This window comes from Nannobrachium achirus, assembly GCF_963921795.1.
Source record: "Nannobrachium achirus genome assembly, chromosome: 7".
Lineage (NCBI taxonomy): Eukaryota > Metazoa > Chordata > Actinopteri > Myctophiformes > Myctophidae > Nannobrachium > Nannobrachium achirus.
This window is the reverse complement of record NC_137816.1, coordinates 39,927,890-39,949,677: the sequence shown is the minus strand read 5'-3', so window position 1 is coordinate 39,949,677 and position 21,788 is coordinate 39,927,890. Positions and strand designations below refer to the sequence as shown.

The window sequence follows — 21,788 nt, the reverse complement described above, 5'->3', positions numbered from 1 at the left end:
CTGAATGCAGAGAGGAAATGAGAATGGCTTTGGTACACAGAACGACTCAGTTGTTTCATACAGTAAAGGCTTTATCAGTTTCCCTTTAATCGTGTATCTGATGTATAAGAAAAGAATGAAAATCAAATTAACAGAACGCAAAAGGTTTTCATCACGCAAACACACAAAAAAGGGGAAGAGTTTTATGTCATTTTCCTTTCAGCAGACAATGGATTAAAGTAGACTGTTAAAATATGTATTATTTTGCATGAAACTCTGCTACTTTGGTACTATGCACCACCTGATGTATCATCAAATAAAAGCTATAAATAAGTAAATAAACAAGTCATTTGTGTGTAAATGCATGTATAGTGCATGACTCTCACCATGACAGCCAAGTCACACATGTTGAGCTGGGGAACTGCTGGCACCAGGGTGGCCTTATGCTGCTGCACAACCGCAGAGATACGGTTCAACACAGTCTGGTACTCCTTCGATAACACACTGCAAGCACACACACACACACACACACACACACACACACACACACACACACACACGAGAAGGAACAGACATCAGACCTAAAGAAGAATAGCCATTGATGTGATTCTGAAGGTCGGCCTCAGTGATTCTCAAACTTTGTCATGTCAAGTTAACTGTATTTTTATAGTTATAGTGCTCGGTGGGAACGGACCTTTAAAGTGGTTAAACTGATTTTGATGCTATATTAACTCATTTTGCTGGGGACAATCTGGAACCCCCTCAAGGACCTCACGTTGGGAACCACTGCTGTAGCATTCTCTCGAGACAGAGTCATGATAGCTTACGCTTCTAGGGAAAACCAGAGTGGGCGTTCCCTTTTCTTTGACGATGGCTAGCCAGATTGCTGTTGTAGTGAATGCATTGTGTGTACTGTGTACGTGTGCACGTAATAAACATCAAGGGGACATCGCCACCGCTGCCATTTCACAGCTTAACTCATCACTTCGAGGTGACATAACTTTCAACAAGCAAAGAAACACACAAACACTTAGCGGTAGATAAAAACACACATCACCACGATCGGCAAGGAAACCTTGTATGTCCAAAACTTGTACTTTTCAGGAAATGGTAAAATAAGAACCTGTGTTCCAATGGATCCAATGTAGTTATTTACTCACAAGCTCTTGTTAATTGGCTAAACATGTATGAAAACCCACGGACAGACGTAACTACTTTCACATAATTTTGTTTATTAAAAATAGCAAAAAATAACAGATCTACAAGCTCACAACTAGAAGCTATTTCTGCATGTTTTGTTGTGTGTGACACTGACGAAGTAGGACATTCATTTAAAACAGGGGTCTTCTACAGGGGGTCCTCCAAATCTTTGTGTGATAGAAACCCTTTTTCTCCTTTTTTATATTAACCACTTGAACCCTAGTGTCCATAACTTTAGCCACAAATAGCAGATCTACAAGCTCAGGTTGTAGATCGACTATTTTCAGCAAAGAGGTTTGGTGTAGAGGGGAAAAAGAGCAGACCAAGTACAGAGTGAAAGGTCAACTTTATTCCGTATTGACGGTTCAAGTGGTTTCGGTAAATGAAAACACAAATTGACATGAATCCAAAATACAATGATGATTGTGCTGTCAAACGATGAAACTATATGGAATCCACAAAGGTTGTGGGTGGGTCCCTGCTTCATCTCTCTCTCAACTAAGGGGTCCCCGGCCTGAAAAACGTTGAAGACCCCTGATTTAAATGAAAAATAATAAAAAGTTCAAATATGGAGTTACAAGGTTTCTGCCCTACAGCACTGACCTCCTTTGGGGAAGGCCCACCAGTGAGCAGGACGGACCATATATGGACGCCCCCCCTCCCCCGTCTCTCAATTACTGTTGTTGGACACCAGCGAGCACCTCTGTGCATCATTATATTCAGTGTGTAAAACACAGAGGCCCTGAAGGCTTTCAAAGGAACGCTACTCTCAATAGGACCTGTAGGGTTAATGGGCTCTGTGAGCGTGCGTGTGTGTGTGTGTGTGTGTGTGTGTGTGTGTGTGTGTGTGTGTGTGTGCGTGCGTGCGTGCGTGCGTGCGTGCGTGCGTGTGTGTGTTTTGGACAGTGGGCGTCTGGTGGCGTGACACACGGATAGACAAATATCACCAGTGCAATTACACCCCCGATACACTCACCAGCAGCACCTGTGCCAGCCTTCCACCATCCCTCCCTCCTCTCCCCCGCCAGCCCTCTTCCCCAAATCCAGCCCTCTGATTGGCCCCTGGGGAGCATGTGCATGTGTGTGAGGTGAAGTGTCAATTAGAGTAATAACCTCGGGCCCTGTCCAGCACCCCCCTCCCCCCTGCCCCCCCCCCCCTCCCCCCTGCCCCCCCCCCCCCTCCTCCCCCTCCCCCCCCCTCCGCGTGGATCTCCCACAGGGCAGTGGGGCTTCCTCCAATGTGGCAACACCTGCTCCTCTCTTCCTGTATTCATATCCAGGGGTGTCGCACCAAATTCTGGGCCCTGGGTACAAGGATTCACTGCGTTATCTTGTGTTAACCATTGAAAAATAGCAGATCTACAAGCTCACAGCGCGGCACTCGGTGCCGCGCTGCGAGCTTGTAGATCTGCTGTTTTTGGAAAACCTCTAAAGTCTTGTTTCTATGTCAGTGGTGCTCAAACCTTTTCATGTGAAGAACCCCCAAAATGATACGCATGTATTTGGCCACGGACCCCCATCTCAAAATATTTAGTTCCAGGGACCCCCAGGAGCAAAAGTTGAGTACAAATGTTTGCTTAAAAAATACATATATTCAAAGATTTGCACACATTCTCACGACTTTTCAAAAATAGCAGATCCCCCCCCCCCCCCCCCCCTGTGACGCCCCTGATTCATAGCCTTTACAATGGCTGGACTGTGTAGGCTACAGTCTGACATTAGTCTCTCTCTCCATGTGTGCCACATTTGTCTTAAGCTTAGCACCGACGTTATCTCGGGATTACTTCCCACAGAAAAAAAAAAAAAAAAGCTGAGAATCACATTAAGATTGGCCACTAGCCTATCTGAAATCGCAAAATGTGCGATTCCGTGGGAAGACAATATCTTGATCAGCATGAGGGATATTTAATTTCCCCCGCTATCTGTGTTTACTATTGATTGTTTGTGATTTCCGTTCAGATAAATGACGGAGCCGTGTACAACGAGTAAATGTGAGGGAGACGCATCAACGAGCGAGAACTATTCAAGGGAGCATCCTCTCCAGGCAAACAGACGCTGTGTACCAGAGGCTTGCAGCATAATACAAACTTATATTGTTTTGTCTGTGCATTGAACATCCCATACTGCAGACCTGTAAATCAAAAACCAACAATATATTTATTCATGCCCTCTGCGCTCTCCAAACAAATAAATGAAAAGCCCACAGTCAGCAAAGCTCATTATCATGATTATAACCCTTAGCTTGCTAGTGCAAAAGCAAAAAAAACAGAATAATAACCAGGCTGTATGCAAATGAAGCCTTTTGATTTATAATGTATGACACCCAGGGGGGAAAGGGGGGGGGGGGGCATTGCTCAGGTGTGTCACCACTCTGATTACTGATTCATAACCCTACTGCTGGAATATGTGCGCGCACACACGCACACACACACACACACACACACACACACACACACACACACACACACACACACACACACACACACACACACACACACACACACACACACACAGAGAGAGAGAGAGAGAGAGAAGTAGGTGGGGGAATTGAAGAGACAATCAAATAGCTCTGCCCTGCCTCCTCCCTCCCTCCCCAGTCTTCTCCTCCCCAGTGGAAATTGAGCAGTTCAGTGAAGACTATTGATTGGGTACAGATGAGCTACAGAGGTACAGTAGTGAAGATGAGGCCAGAGTGGGCTAAAAACTGCCCGCTGCATTAAGGGATTTGAGACGGGGGTTGTTGGGAAGGTGAGCTAAAGGCAGGACAAGACGGGATGTGTCCAGTGTCCTCAATGAAATGCATGATGCATGACCTGGGTTGGTTGATAGTAGGGATGGGACAATATGAAAATGTCATGTCACGATTATTGTGGCAAAATAAATCGCGATTCACGATATTATCGCGATAATCAAAATCCATTATCCTGGGGCGGAACATTTGCCAAAAAATTGCAGATCTACAAGCTTACAACGCGTTGTGGGCTTGTAGATCGACTATTTTTTGGCAAAGACATTTGATAGAGAGTGAAAAAAGACTGTATAAAGTACGTATATTATAACTTTTACCAATTATAGAGGGTTTAAATGGTACCAGATATGCAGCTCGGTAAATAAAAGGTGAATTGATCCCAGTGCATGACGGAGGACGATATCACGATAAATTAAATCTCCACGATACGATTACCGTGAGCGTTTTTTATCACGATAAACGATAATATCGCTTATCGTCCCATCCCTAGTTGATAGTTGTCCAAGCCCGTGCTTCCAATCTAATAATCTGAGGTGCAAGAGGAAAAGGACTCTGTGAGTAAACATTAAACAAATAGCTAAACGTAATTAAATCATATTAACGTCAGCATTCTGTTCCAAGGCACTTTAGTGTGAGCCGCCTATACTGTGCTACTGGGTGATAGGACTGGGCTGGGCAGTGCAGGGCTAGCCGGTGTGTGTGTGTGTGTGTGTGTGTGTGTGTGTGTGTGTGTGTGTGTGTGTGTGTGTGTGTGTGTGTGTGCTCTTTGCTGTATCACAGCCTGCCACAGTAGTGAAGGTATGTGTGCGGACAGGCCCTACATCATCTTAAGTGGCTCTTTAGGTGGAGACAAAGATTAATGATGGCCAACCAGCCAGTCCAGCTGGGGGACTGAGGAGCACACGGCCAAAACACACATACACACACCACACACACACACGCACAAACAATACTAGGACGGAGGAGAGTGGTCCCAGTGGACACCAAGGGACAACAGCCGAGTAGTGATCCAAGACACAGAGCGAGAGGAACGGGGAAAAGAGCAACAAGGGAGGAACGAGGGGTGAGTTTAGAAAGAAAGGAGAATTAACAACACTAACAAGAACCAATGAAAGGAGAGAGAAGGAAGTAAAGAGGGTGTGCCGTGTTGTGTGGGATTGGAGGGCAGAGAAGTCCAAGAGCATGGTGACCTTCTACACCAACCCAATGACCTCCACCCACAGACATGATTTGGTGTGTGTGTGTGTGTGTGTGTGTGTGTGTGTGTGTGTGTGTGTGTGTGTGTGTGAGAGAGAGAGAGAGAGAGAGAGAGTGTGTGTGTGTGTGTGTGTGTGTGTGTGTGTGTGTGTGTGTGTGTGTGTGTGTGTGTGTGTGTGTGTGTGTGTGTGTGTGCATGCGTGCGTGTGTGAGTGAGAGAGAGAGTGTGTGGGTGCGTACAATACATGATTTCCTATAGATTGTTTTCCTTTGTGCTTTCCTGTAGTTGAATCTAAGCAAGGCTGAGGTTGGAGAAGATAAAACAAAAACAACATTAATGTTTCATCATCCAATCTTCCCTGCGGTGTGAGAGGGGATTGAGGGGAAAGTTAAAGAGGAGACGACGACAGGCTATAAAACCAGATGCACACACTCAGTCAGGGAGCATGGATGAGGACGAGGAGACATATCCAGAGAAACGATATGGGATCATTAAAAGGAATATTATTCCACTGTCACATTGTCATCATAAATGTGCGACGCAAGATAGCATTCCACTTGAAAGTTCTGTCTTTTCAATCGCTCTTATTCCTTTTAGGGATCCACCGATGTTACATTTCTGGACAATGTATTGACCAACACTGTATTGGTATTTGTTATCTACCAAAACAGCAATGTTGATACATTGCTGTTATGGTCAATAACCAATGCTTACCAATATCTTTATTATCTGTATAAAGAGAACTTAAAATGTTATCCATTCTGAAAAATACATAGAAACACAATTTTAAAAAGCAATGCTATAGAAATGTTGCCGGCTTGCCGCACATCTGAACATAAACAACTTAAACGTAATATTTTTATTTGAAAATGTTCCAACTTGCTGACCCTTTTGAAATATTCTGCAGGAAACATTGATTGCATCTGCAACCAGTCATTGCAAAAGGCATTCAAAGGCTAAAACAATACATTTATATTATTCTGATATCAGTTTGATACTGGTCGATTAAAGGGATATTTCACTTTCAAAAAAACTTTTAATATATCAATATTTAGATGTTTGATGTAAATGTTATCAGTCCTCCTCCTCCAGGGCTTCTCCCCATACACACCCATTGTAACTTCAAACTCCATTTTAACCATGATGGATTCATTAAAAACACCCATTACTTTTTCTGGTGACTCACACTACCCTCCTAATACGTGAGCAGGCCGTGTTCTTTTTATACATTTTTTTTTTTTTGTATTTTTTTTTACATTTTCCCAAAGAATTATCAAAAATCAAACCTCGGTTCGAAGTGGAGCGGTGAATCTGAGCAGCTATACCCTGTGTGTGTGTGTGTGTGTGTGTGTGTGTGTCTGTTTTTGATTCTATGTGTTCTATATCTATGTTTTTGATTCTGTGTTCTAGATCTATGTTTTTGATTCTATGTGTTCTAGATCTATGTTTTTGATTTTATGTGTTCTAGATCTATGTTTTTGATTCTATGTGTTCTAGATCTATGTTTTTGATTCTATATGGTGTTTTTGATTCTATATGTTCTAGATCTATGTTTTTGATTCTATATGTTCTAGATCTATGTTTTTGATTCTGTGTTCTAGATCTATGTTTTTGATTCTATGTGTTCTAGATCTATGTTTTTGATTCTATATGTTCTATATCTATGTTTTTGATTCTGTGTTCTAGATCTATGTTTTTGATTCTATATGTGTTCTAGATCTATGTTTTTGATTCTATATGTTCTAGATCTATGTTTTGATTCTATATGTTCTAGATCTATGTTTTTGATTCTGTGTTCTAGATCTATGTTTTTGATTCTATGTGTTCTAGATCTATGTTTTTGATTCTATGTGTTCTAGATCTATGTTTTTGATTATATATGTTCTAGATCTATGTTTTTGATTCTGTGTTCTAGGTCTATGTTTGCCAGACCCATGAAATGGGTAGGCCTACATAAGCAAATGTCGGTCTGTCCGGGTTTTCTATATAAAGGGTATATATGATGATGACATGATGATGACATGCCTACAAAAGGCATGATGTCATAAATGATGATGACAGACAGGGGGTCTGGCACAACCAGGTTGACCTGGTCTAGTTTTACATTCTATGTGTTCTAGATCTATGTTTTTCATTCTGTGTTCTAGGTCTATGTTTTTACATTCTATGTGTTCTAGATCTATGTTTTTGATTCTATATGTTCTGGATCTATGTTTTTGATTCTATGTGTTCTAGATCTATGTTTTTGATTCGATGTGTTCTAGATCTATGTTTTGGATTCTATGTGTTCTAGATCTGTTTTTGATTCTGTGTTCTATGTGCGTGTGTGTGCGTGTGTGTGTGTGTGTGTGTGTGTGTGTGTGTGTGTGTGTTGCGTGCACGTGTGAGTGTGAGTGAGTGGTGAGTGTGCCTGGCCAGCACAAAACAGTGCCCCTCCTTTAACTAGTGTGTTGTGTGTGGCCACTCAAGGTATTGCCAGGCTACGGACGGACACGGCCAGCCAGCCAGCCAGCCAGCCAGCCACCCACATACCCACGGACATAACTGTCTATTGGGAGCGCTTTCACCGCTCCAAAAATAAATGAAGAAAGTCATCGCAGTTATCGTTTTTTTTTTAAGTGGAATATCCCTTTAAGGCAAATATTACAGATACAGATATGATGACCGATATATCGTACATAACATTTGTATTTCATTTTTGCACCCTGACCAGTAAGGGTAATTTTCTGTCCAACTTTCTCTCCCCCTCAGTGTTTCTCAACTCTTCCTATGATATGAGCTCGGACAGAGGGAGACACAGGAGAGACACATTAAACAGAACTCTCCCTCAATTGAGAGCTGAACAATAATCTTAAGTTGCAGCGGGGCGCAACGGATGGGACTGAAGGCGGTGGGGGGTAGATAGTGATCTTTTAAGGAGCTGTTTGCAACCGCAAAGAGGATGGTTTAATCAGGCGCTCTCTGGCTGAGTGGATCAATCGGCAGTCCTTACCTCCCTTCCTTCTTTCACACCACTGAATCACCATTGATCTCATTGGTATCGGGACCTCCAACTGACAATTCACCTTGCTCCCCCATTCACTCCCCCACCATCCCACGTCTCAAGGGGGGGGGGGGGGGGGGGGGGAGTGGGACTGAGTTAATAGGGCCCAAGGAGGAAGCTGGAGGGGCCTTAATTATTTTATACTTTAGCTATTGAAAAATAGCAGATATACAAGCTCAAAGGGATATACAAGCTTGTAGATCTGCAATTTTTAAAAACTCTTGAAAATGTGTGCAAATCTTTGAATACTGTAGCCTATATGTATTTTGAACATTTGTAACTCAAATTTTGATTCTGCGGGGGTCCCTGGAACTTAACATTTTGAGATGGGGGTCCGTGGCCAAATACATATAATTTTGGGGGTCCTTCACGTGAAAGAGTTTGAGCACCACTGACATAGAAACATAGGTTTTTCAATTTTTTTTTTTTTGAAATATTCAAAGCTTTTCAATGATTTTTCAAAAATAGCAGATCTACAAGCTCGAATAGTTAAAGCACAAAATGTGAGTGAATCCTTGTACCCAGGGCCCAGAATTTGGTGCGACGCCCCTGCCTGTGGTGTTGGCTGTGCATGACTATTCCTCCTGTGCTCTCAGTTCAGTTCCTCCCTCCTCTACTCCTGATAAAGTTGCCCCCTCTGCCACCCACGCTCTCGCTCTTCTCAGCTGGAAGCCGTCCCAAGGGCAGATAATTATGTAAAGGAGACTGACCTGATAGGGAATTTCTCCCCCGGGTCCCGACCCAGGTGGAAAATGATTGGCTCCATTGTGTGTTCTTTCTGGACGTGAGTGGTCACGCCTGCTACCTCCTGACCTGGACAGAAGTTGATACCCTGGAAAAGAGAAAGGCTCGCGCATGAGAATGTTACAGGAAGAACCTAGAGCCACGTTGCTCTAAAACCTTTAGGATGGGTGTAGGAAAATGCAAGTTTGTCATGTCTATTCATCGAGTCTCAAGCCAAGACCTAATTATTTTCTCCCCACTATATAGGTGAACATATACAATCGCTGATACCCATTTCCATTGAAATTTGAGTGGTTTCTTCAACTTTGTTACACCTTTAGTCATTCTTTAGTGCTGGATTTGTGCTGAAATGTGCCGTACATTTTATAATTTGTGCTGCTATCATTTTTTAGATATTCTACACACCACCACTGTTCTCTTGCTATGTTCTACTATGAAGTACTGCTGCTCTACACCACCCTCTGTTAGTCACTACATTGTACTGCTGCTAAATTCTGCTAATTCATATATATATATATATATATATATATATATATTATTATTTTTTATTATTATTATATAATATATATATATATATTAGTGTTGCCCGATCCCGATCACGTGATCGGATCGGCCGCCGATATGGCCGTTTTTATAAGATCGGAGATCGGGGAAAAAAAATCGAAAAAAAAAAAAAAAAGTTTTTTTCTTTTTTTTTCAAAAAAATATTTTCTGGGAGTACTGAAAGTTACAGGTAAGGTGAATGCGATATGACATGTAAGCTTACCATAATCACAGTAATCCTTAATCATTTTCAATCATATTCAAGGGCTTTTGGAGAAATGAGACAGACAGACAGAGCACTGCAGAGGGAATGTGATTGTGTCAGACTCTGTGTACAGCTGGCAGCTGATGCCAATAAGTAGTAATTGGCCCCTTGCTAATGGATCAAAGGAAGGCAATTATGTCTCTCTGCACTGTCAACTAGCTCAGTGGTTCTCAACCTGTGGGTCAGGACCCCCAGGGGGGTCCTCAAATTATTTTGGGGGGGTCCCCAGATGATTAACTTAATGTGCAACATTGTTTTCTCTCTCAACAGTAAACAAATCAACATAAAGTTTAAGTGTATAGAGGGTATCTGCACATTTCGAAAGTGAAAAATTAAGGACTTTTTAATACCTCTAAAATGACAAATTAAACATTGGCCAAATTGTCAAATATTAAAGCCAGAAATTGTGAAAATAGCCGATCTACATGCTCACAACTCCTCACGTTGCGAGGCGTTGTGAGCATGTAGATCTGCTATTTTCACAATAGAACCGTGTTATACAAAATATACTTCCTCAACTCTTCAGGGTCGGGGGTCCCCAGTTAAAATATGATTATTTTGGGGGTCACGGCCTGAAAAGGTTGAGAACCAAGTGATAGAATGAATAGAATTTTTTTTTCTTCTTAATGCCTTGCCAAAAGATCGGATCGGGAAAGATCGGGATCGAATCGGAAGCAATAATATTTGATCGGTATCGGATCGGGAGCAAAAAAACCCTGATCGGGGCATCCCTAATATATATATATATATAAACGGCACAATTTGTTTGCCGATTTCAACGGCACAAATTAGAGCACATCCTGCACTAAAGCATGAGACCCTTTTTTCCCGATTTGGAGCCAAAAAATTGGGGGTGCAAGGCTCAGCAAAAGTATAATTTAAAAGATCTAAAAAATGCAATACAAATTATAAAATTTACGGCACATTTCAGCACAAATCCAGCACTAAAGAATGACACCATTTTTATATATGATGTTTTCATCATATGGGGTGCCAACTTGATTGATTTATTGATTGAAGACTTTATTAGAAGTTTGCATATAAAAAGGTACAGTTTCAAGACAGTACAGTTCACTGGTACACGGTCAACTAAAAGGAGATCCTAGGAAAGTACTTGGCTTATTTACACAGGAAACCATTGAAGTATCTCATATAACATTGAATGACAGACGGATAGAACACAGTACTATGCAGTAGATATATCAGGATAAAATAAAATAAAAAAGAGACAAAAAAAAACGGCGCAAAAAAAAAAAAAAAAGAAAAAAAAAAAAACTTCACGGAGGTGTGTTCTTGCTCTTTGTAAGTTCATGCCTTCAGTTCCAATCACAGTCAAGCTGTGATCGCAGACCTATTGAGTCACACCCACTCACTCCCCTAGACCCCCTAATGATGAACACAGCTAATATTAAGAAGGCATTCATCTGTAAGATGCTGTACCGACCCCCCTCTGGGACCCATAGGAAGACACTCAAAGCTCAATGGAGCACATTCAAACTCTCTTTCTCCTCCTCTCGCTACCTCCAAGTTCTGTCTGCCCCTCGACTCCCTCTCTCTCTCTCTCTCCGTCTGTCTCCCCTGCTCTCTCTTGGCTCTCTGTAGAGTACCCTGTGATCCAGACTTGCCCATACTGCCTTTTGAAGACAGGGTCTTGGAAATGTAAAAGATCTTGTCCCAGAGGATTGCAAGAAAGGCCTGCCATGTGTATCTCTCTGACTCTGTCTCTTGTAGCCAGGACAGAACAGCGAGAGCTCCATATCTCCCCTGACATTAATGCTATAGATACTGCTAGACTGCTTTCAAACTGGAGCGGAGGGGGTTCTTATTACAAGATAAGGTGCAGCAGCAGCAGCAGCCAGGGGCTGTGGGGAGGACTGGAAAAGGAATCTTTGATCCCCCCCCCCCAAAGGAAAAAAGAAAAAAAGAAATCAATTTTGCACAAAGATATCATTCTCCAAGTATAACTACATCAAGTATAGGATTTCTGCGGATTGTTGCTGAGTTTATAAAATAGTAGTCTAGTTCCATTTCACCATAGTGCGTTTATAATATAAAGCAGGACATTGATGACGAGTAAGTGATAATGCAGAATTAGGTGGCCTGATATAGGAGAATAATGGACGAGGCAGGTCAAAACAGTCTTGCAACACTGCCAAGACAATTAGCCCCAGCATCGTGCATTATTTTTGAGCGGTGCTCCCGGAAGGAGCTAAGCTTTGTCCGTGAATTGTGGCCCACATCTGGCCTACATCTTGGCACAAAGCGCTCAAAGTTTGTTGTACACCCAGGGTCACATTAGCCAAGCTTTGCGGGACGCTTAATGAAATTAACTCATAAATATCACTGCTCACTTCACACTACAGTAGGTGTGAATTTTCAATAACTGAGCTGCTCATCATTGATTATCTCCCTCCCACTTACATACAAGCGTAAAAGATATTGGTCTGGGTACTGGACACTGAGTTATACACCATCGTACGACGGTGTCACATGCCTGTCATTGTAATGAGACGTATTGTGGGCTTGTAGATCAGCTCTTGTCGGCAAGCGACACAGAGCGACATGTCATACGGAGCACTATAAATTAAGCTAAATATCTTGAGTATATCCCTCTGTCCTTATATAGGAAATAATATAGGGGGTCCCCAGTGAAATCAGTAAATATAGCATGTCGTCTTTGTCGGGTGGAAACCTTGTATCTCCAAGTTTCAAATTTGTACGTTTTTTCGCAAAGTAAAGCCCTGCTTCATCATACAAGGCCGTCGCACAAAAGTAGTGAAAACAGCGGATCTACAAGCACACAACGCCTCGCACCGCGAGGCGTTGTGTGCTTGTAGATCAACTGTTTTCATTAGTTTAAATCATTTATAAAATGATAAATGAAAAATGAACATTTTGGACATACAAGGTTTTCACCCGACAACGACGATGTGATGTGTTGTGAACTTGGAAAAATAATCTATAAATATTTTTGAAAAAATAATCTATAAATATTTTGAAACATTTTAACATAAATCTTGTAAAAAAGGGGGGCCCTTTATATGAAAAAGAAGTACTGTTATAGACGACTAGCCTCCTGCAGAGTCCCGCCGTAAGAACAGCCATAGTCACCAAAAGTGCTTCCCATTAACATCACTCTGTTGCCGCACAGGGAGAAGAGTTAAGAGAGTTTGATGAGAGCTATTTAAGGCTGTGAAATTTCTCATTTTCCCCGTGACTGAACCACATGGGGACTGCCAGGACAGAACAATAGCGCCTTCCCCGGTGATTAACCACAAATGTTCGTTCTTCTTCACAAACATCCATCTTCCCTTGTTTATTTTTCACCATAGGCCTGGATAACAATTATCTCTCAAGTGTTGCAGAGAACTGAGATGGGAAGCAGCAAAGTGTGATTGTTGGTTCTGTACCTGTGCACAGTAAGATCCTGAGTGTTACTTTAGAGTTACTAGGAGTGTGCAAATTGTCACCTTCTTAAAATAACTAGCCCTTACCCGTTCAAAGATATGAGCTCCAAAATGATGTGCAGTGTGTGGGTTATGGGATGTGCACTGTGCACACAGTATATGAGGGATGGAAAGTAACTTGCATGATGTAGGAGCATCAATGTAAGAAACCCGTTTCGTTTAATGGCTACAGAGATATTAATTGACCATGTTTAAAATATATATATATATATATATATATATATATATATTGATTTTAAAATAAAAATCCTGTCTCTCACACTTCTGTCAGTGTGCCAGTTATCACCTTCCCCTGTGCCAATGTTGGCACCCGTGCCTAAGGTTGCCTACCCCTGCTGTATATCAATGGAAAACATTTTTTGTAATCACAAAGTGCCAAAATGATTTCAAAGGTAGATAAGCAAGTCACAATAGCCATTTAAGTACAACCCTTGATCTCAAGACACAAACATGTGGCTCTATAAATAGGAAATATTTTGATTGATATTATGATTGAAATAACACTTGAAGCTGTTTACATTTGTGTTTATTGTGAAATAAACACAAATGTAAAAAAACAAAGACTATTTTATTTTTACGTCACATTGAGAAGTTTGATCAGTCTTAGTCACACTGATATGCTGAAACCAGACTGCACTGCAGCATTAACCTTCACAGAGCGCAGCACAAGAGGACACATCAAAACACAAACACACACACACACACATACACATACATAAAGAGACATGTACATTTGTGTAGACTTGCACATGCATGTGAACGTGCGTGCACATACACCCACATACATACACCAATCGATAGGCAACTCACAGGCAATCAGACGCCATTATTTGTGAAGTTCCACTCCAGTTCACATGAGCTGATAAAGGAGGCTGCTATTGATTCAGCGGCCCTGAAGGAGAGAGCAATTTAAGCGACCGATGGGGCATAAAACAAACTGCCTTGCTGGAATCACAGAGCCAGGGCAGGGAGAAAGCACTTGGGAGAAAGAAGGACATCACTTTAAGGACAGGAGGATGGAGGGAGGACCCCCACTTCTTCCCCTGGGGTATCAGAGCAGAGCAGCACAAGCAGGGTCCCCTGTTTTCTATAAGGGAGCGGGAATTTCCGCACATGTGATGAATATAATTGATTACTGCTGGGATTTATAGCAGTAGTTCTCAACCTTAAGGCCGCGACTCCCAAATTAATCATATGTTAACTGGGGACCCCCCCACCCTGACAAGCACTAAGAGTTGAGGCATTACATTTTGTATAACACGGTTCTATTGTGAAATTGGCAGATCTACATGCTCACAACGCCTCGCAACGCACGGCCTTGCCCTAAAGGGCGAGGTCGTGCCAATTTTTTGCCATCTGGCCAGTGATCAGTATATCGGACCAGTTACCCATATATGGAGACCCCTGGTACCCATATATGGAGATCCATGTACTGTATATGGAGATGTGCTGTGAGAGCCCAAACATGCTTACTCAGTTATTCGTTGTGTGAAAGTCCTATGATGTCTAAGACATCTGACATCATACCCTTTTATGCCCATACATGGAGATCCCTGTCTGTAGAACCAGCCACACAGATATGGGCTGTCTTGGCCATCTGTCTTGGCCATATATGAATTCTGTTAGTGTGGTATGTGGCCGATGTGGCCTCCATATATGGGCATTCCCATATGAAGTCGTGTTAGATATGGGCTTAATATTGATGACATCAGGGAACTCCATAATGGGTATAAAAGGGATTCTGTTAGAGTGCCATCACAGTGAAGTCAGAGCATGATGTCAGAGAGGCAAACCCATTCTGTTAAGAGTGGTTCCCCTGACATCACAGTGATGTCAGAGCGTGATGTCAGAGCGACAAACCCATATACCTGTGATACAGGGGAACCACAGTGTCAGGCGTGACCTACAGAGATACGTGGACAAGATGTGCCGGTTAACTGCGACCTATGGTCGCAATAATAAGAATGAATGAATGACATATGTTTTCCCATTTGGATGCACAGCCATGCAGCAACATTGACAACCTTTTTCAAGTACAGATACTCAAAAACTGTATTTAAGTAAATGTGCTTTGTTACTGTCCACCACTGGGAGTGCTTCTGTCTTCAAAAGGAGGAACAAGTGTACGTTACAGAGAGGACAGCCAGGGAATGACATTCTCTACTGGATGCATATCAACAGTGGTGTAAAGTAACTAAGTATATTTACTTAATTACTGTATTTAAGTGCAGTTTTGAGGTATTTGTTCTTTACTTGAGTATTTCCAGTTCTCAGTACTTTTACTTCTACTCCACTACATCTTGGATCCAAATATTGTACTTTAAAGGTGGTTGCACACTGCTGCGTTTTTCGGGCCGAATATCGGAGTGAATTTCGGAGCACGCAAATAAAAAAATCAACCTCACGTTATGTCAGTCACGTTTGCACACTGCCGCCCGTTTCGCGCACCACTCGGTCCCTTGCTCTCTCTATCTCTCTCTCTCTCCTTGCCCTGAAAAACGCATTTCGCAACGAAAAACGCAGCAGTGTGCAACCACCTTTACTCCACTACAATTATTTGAAAACTTTAGTTACTAGTTACTTTGCAGATATACATGATTATATTATAAAACATACATAACCCGTACATTAATGCACTTTAGCCCTATTCTATACTGTGGCTATTTGAAAATAGCCGATCTACAAGCTCACAACGCGTCGCATCACTTTTACTTTTGGTACTTTAAGTACATTTTGATGCCAATACTTTCATACTTTTACACAGTACATTTTGAATTATGGACTTTTACTTGTAACAGAGTAGCCTATTTCTACATTGCTGTATTGATACTTTTACTTAAGTATAAAATGTGAGTACTTTTTACAACACTGCATATTAACAGGCTGATAAATGATACAAGTTTGCTTAAGTGGGGTCTCTTCATTAATATTCATTACCCACTTATGTACAAAGGCAGTCAAACTACAAGCTATTTTTCAGATAACACCAACCGTGAAAGAGTGCGTGTGTGTGTGTGTGTGTGTGTGTGTGTGTGTGTGTGTGTGTGTGTGTGTGTGTGTGTGTGTGTGTGTGTGTGTGTGTGTGTGTGCGTGCGTGCGCACGTGTGTGTCTGAGGAAGATTAGGGAAGACAAAGAGTGAGCATATAGCAAATGAAGCGAAGTGAGCAAAAGCTCTGTGGTCACAGGCAGCATCACCTTGTTAAACTCCTCCCATGAGTTACTCCACGTCCAATAGTGTGCCTTGTATGGTCCGAGCCTCACGGCCATCATCTCGTTTCCACGGTAATAAAAGATGGGCCTGTCGAGTGTAAAAGAGGCTTCTGAGAAGAAAAGACGATGCCAGCCAGGGAATAAAAGCAAAACCCCCAAAAACACCCAACCCGACGTATTAAACATACGTATACATGAACTACCCGTGGCGAACTTTTGTCAATCGTGGGGGCAGTAGAAAGGAAAATAGCTTTTCCATCTGCAAAAAGAGTTAAAAGATGTCGTTCTTATACCATATGGTATCATAGGGTCTACGATACAAACAAAGCTCTGTGGCTTGAACGCCGTTCTCTTATTGATTAGTCACCAGATTCGAGAGATGGGGGCTACTCGAGCTGAGTGTGGTTCATTCAGCCAAAAAAAAAAAAAGTTTCACTTGCTTTTCGAATCACGTTAACTGACACAAAGTATTTGTGTGGATGACAGAGACATTAGAGTGAAATCCTGGTCGGCGCGCACTGGAAATCTCTTGTGTGCTCTGTTCTGCGAGGCGCAATATGTGGCGCGCGGCCCCAACGGGAGCAGAATTGGAGCAGAGAGTGGGTCGGCACACACAAACCGTAGACGAACTAAACATGTCGACGTAATTACTGCACGTATTCTCACCCAAAACGTACACAAAATCAAACATACAGAACTATAAACGGCCCTTAAATCTCATCCATGATCCAGTCCATTAGTTATAAGTTCTTATTCACCAATCCCTTCAGCCAGAAAGGCTTTATTTATGCTAAAGCTTTGTTTAGGAAAAAGCCAAACACTGGTCTCCATGTGATTACTAGCATCACCCCCTCACCTGTCAGAGAGTGCAGAGTGTTGGAGTGAGTGTGGGTGGGTGAACAGCACAGGTGAAAGGTCGAGACCATCCAGTGCTGTGTGCTCTGGTGGGCTGAGACCAGCCAGAGCTAGAGAGGTACTGTAGAGATCCATCACGCTGGCCAGCTGATAGCTCACCTGCACATGGACAAACACACAAAAGATAGAGATTACAGTAGGCTTGTTCGAAAACAGGGAAACATTTAGAGCAGTAAAACTAATTAAGAATTGAAATACTTGGTGCTGCTTTAAACTAAACACAGCGCATGTGCGCACACGCACACACGCACACACACACACACACACACACACACACACTCACACACACACACACACACACGCGGTCCTTGCATATCCTGAAATAGGGATGGGACGATAAGCGATATTATCGTTTATCGTGATAAAAAACACTTGCGATAATCAATCAATTCACCTTTTATTTGCCGAGCTGCATATCCGGTACCATTTAAACCCTCTATGGTAAAAGGTACTTATAACATACCTACTTGATACAGTTTTTTCTCACTCTCTATCAAATGTATTAGCCAAAAAATAGCCGATCTACAAGCTCACAACGCGTTGCAACGCGTTGTGAGCTTGTAGATCTGCATTTTTTTGGCAAATCATGTTCCGCCCCCGGATAATGGATTTTGATTATCGCGATAATATCGTCAATCACTTTTTCTTTTGTCACAATAATCGTGATATGAAAGTGTAACCTGAATATGAAAGTCTAACCTGAAATCTGCCCACCCTCAATGAACTCAACGTCTCCTCTCCAGGGACAGGAAGTTAGACTCAAACTCTAGACACAAATAAAGTGGGTGACTCAGTAGGAAACGCATTGAAAGCGTTGTGTACTGAGTCACCCACTTCAATGGTATAGTGCACTAATAGATAAATACTAGAGCTGCTTCCAGTATCTGCGTTATATACGGCCATTTCTATTTCCTTTGTGACTGTTCACAGTGCAATTTATCTTCAATATGCTTTTGCAATGCCCAGTGCAACACTCAACTCTCATCCTGTAATCGCTGTGAAATTGGAGTTTTTTTGGAGCAGAGCACGACCTCGCCCTGTCTTACTGGTTATACAACACTTTTCTGTCCATTTTGGTCTTTCTGGTTGCTCCTACAGTATAATTCTCTTGATACATTTTGCAGGCAAGAATCGGTCTAGCGCGACCATACAATACGGCCATGATTACTGTACAACCATCTGATTTCATATTTTCCGATTTCACAGTCACTATTTTGTTGCAACCACGGTGAACAAGGAAGGACAATATTACAGTGGCTACTGACAAGAAGTAAGAGTTGTACAATACTGTAGGTTAAATGTTTACAGATATTACCCAAGTGACATCACTGGGCTTCAGCTCATCAGCTGTGTTTTAGACACGCAGAAGATTCATGCACAGTTTTATGGATGCTGACAGAACATTAGCCATACAACAAATAAACAGAGATATTATACAAAATCACGATAAGTGTTCCTTTAAATATTCAAGATGGGAATTCCGTTTTAGGCATTCTTTTATTCAAAAGCCAACAAGGTAGCAAACAGTCATGAAAAGGTGTGTGTGTGTGTGTGTGTGTGTGTGTGTGTGTGTGTGTGTGTGTGTGTGTGTGTGTGTGTGTGTGTGTGTGTGTGTGCGCGCGTGCGCGTGCGTGCACGCACGCAATGCATGCATGCATGCACATGTTGTATAAAGGCTGCAGGGAGCACATTTTTTCAGTCTCCCTATAATCACTGCTTGCAGGTTTATTATAAAGCTTCTAAAAAAAGCCTCCCTCTATAAATATGTGTGTGTAAGGGGGGGGGGGGGGGCTGATGGAGAGGAGAAGAAGTTGGGAGGAGGAGTACAGGACCAGGTTAGGCAGGCAGCTGGGGCTGGAGCTAGCTGCTGTTTTATCTCCCCTTCCCAGTCCCAGTGAAAAGCTTTATTTTATTTATAAACTTTGAACTATTTTCAGATAAAATGCCATTTTTTCCACTGTCATCCTTGATCTTCTGTTCCATTCTCTCCTGAGCGAGCCTTGGAGGGAGACGGCACACTCACAATCAGATAGCGCTATCAGGCCTCGGCAGCTGTGCCGCCATGTGCCGCTTTGCTCCTATCGCCAGCTCGCACGCGCAAACACACACACACACACACACACACACACACACACACACACACGCTTCCAACCACTGAAATGAATTCCCTTTTCTCCTGCAGCCAAAGAACTAGCCGTAGAAAGGGCCCTGGCCCCACAATGCATTCCATGATCTATCTGCGCTTCCAGACACACACTCTCACTCTCTCTCTCTTACACTGAGAGACACAGACACACACACGCATAGCATACGCAACGCATGCGCACACACACACACACACACACACACACACACACACACACACACACACACACACACACACACACACACACACACACACACACACACACACACACACACACACACACACACACACACACACACACACACAGAAGTGATGAACCAAAATCAATTTGGCACAAACCACTTATTTATTTTTTTTAGCTCTTGTTTAGATTGCCAAAAATTCTAACCTAAACTGTGCGCATTCTGAAAGGGAAGTTTATCTTATTAGCTGCCATCTTTCATCATCACCCTCCCTCCCCCTCTCTTTATCATCCTCACCCCTCTTTTGTAATCTAAATGAGACTTCATTCTTTTCCCCCTCTCCATTGTTTCTTCCTTTCTTTCCGTCTGCCTCATCACACTCTATTTATGCCACTCTCTCTTTCTCTGTGTGTATTTCTCTGTCTCTGCATTAACTGAGTGGTGATGTTGGTTATCTGAGGAGGCAGGCCTTCTATCCCAGCCTCAGCCACTCTGGCTGTGTGTCTGTCGCCTGATAAAACAACAACAAAAGGGACTGCGATGCTCCACAGTGTTGGGGGGTCAAATCCCCCCCCCCCCCCCCCCTTTCTCTATTTTCCTGTCACCCGGTCCCCACCCAACCTAAACCTCCACCACCACCACCACACAACTGCTCCTTGCTAACGTCCACTTTCTCCCAGAGACACCAGGGGAATCCGTGTGTATCAAAAAAGCACCTCGGTTAAGGCAAGACCCGCACGCGGAAGCTTGTGACTGGCTGAACCGGAGCTAGGGAGTGCTCCGCTGTGTTCACTTGGACCGCGCGGAGGTGCCAAAAGTCGAGGGGACGAAGATTTACTATTCTGGCCTCCTGGTTTACAACTCAAACGGCACTGAGTCGGCTCAAGCGGACTTCGCAACGCTCGACACAGCGTCTCGCGTGGCTCAAGTCCACTTGAGACGGCGCGCCTCCGTTGTCTCCACCGAAAACAAGCTTCCGCGGGCGGGTCTCTTTCCTTAACCGAGGTGCTTTTTTGATACACGCGGGACCAGCATTTCTCTTCAACCATATTCATCTTCATTCCAATACTCTTTTCTGCTTTTCACCCGTCTGTGAGTGTGAATACATGACTGCAATAGAGAGAGCACTGGTTGCCCACACCAACCTTTTAACCAGAAAGCGCTCAACAACAAAGCTAATAGAGTATGGCATTGAACATTTGACCTTGCTTTTATCTAGACGGGAGAATAAAGAGACAAGAAAGTGAGGTAAATTGGTCAACACACTGCCCGCAAAACCAGACAAATCCAAGTAAAATAATAATCCATATTCCATAACAATCAATTCAACTGAGTTTGTACAGTGCTTTTCAGACTTACAGTTATAGTATTTTTCCACAGTAAAATGAAACGAAAGTACATTAAAATGCACCAAGACTCTGCCTCTGACCCTGTGGCATCCGTAGCAGAACTGTGTGGATAGTTCAGTGGGATTACCCCACATGCACTGGAATCACCATCCTTTCATTGAGTGGGTAGGTACTAGTATGTAAACACGCTCGACACCTTATCTCTTGATCTTAATACTCTAGTCTAAAGCTTTGAATGGGGCCTTAATTCAGACATACTGCCACAGCAACACAGCCAGAAGCCCACGCAACAAAGGATCCACGTTGCCATTCATTGTGTGCAGTGCTTTATTCAAAGAGCTTATGGACTTTCCAACGTGTGTAGATCAACAGTGATTTCTGTACAGTATAAAAGGAGGAAACTCTGCGCCTCCCAAACAGCGGAGCAACAGATAAAGCAGACAGGGACGTGCAGAGAATGTTAGAGAGGCAGGGGCTGACATTTCTAAAAGGGCCTCACAGACTCACATGGGAAGACCTGGACACGCACGAGCACCCGGACGCGCACATGACTATTTTTTCTATTTTTCATCCAATTATTTTAGTTTGTCTTTGGAGTTTCATTTTTCATTCATTTCAAAAATGTAACTCCCTGTATGTATGTATATATATGTATGTATATATATATATATATATATATATATATATATATATAAATACATTTATTCATCTATTCATTTATTTCATTATCATTATCACTAGAAGGTAAAATTGTATACTATTATAACATATTTCTGATTCTTGAATTGCTTGATGTA

The 21,788-nt window shown here is 42.6% G+C and overlaps 1 protein-coding gene across 1 annotated transcript in view; it reads right to left on the bottom strand.

The window, feature by feature from the left end:
• Window positions 1–21,788, bottom strand: part of galns (galactosamine (N-acetyl)-6-sulfatase) — a gene marked incomplete at its 5' end in the record, with an annotated part of 41,704 nt that overhangs the window by 754 nt on the left and 19,162 nt on the right. Inside the window, 4 exons of the mRNA XM_080730223.1 lie at window positions 366–483; window positions 8,880–9,001; window positions 16,385–16,487; window positions 17,256–17,413. Coding sequence (XP_080586349.1) covers window positions 366–483; window positions 8,880–9,001; window positions 16,385–16,487; window positions 17,256–17,413 — 501 coding nt within the window. The remainder of the gene's footprint in view (window positions 1–365; window positions 484–8,879; window positions 9,002–16,384; window positions 16,488–17,255; window positions 17,414–21,788) is intronic.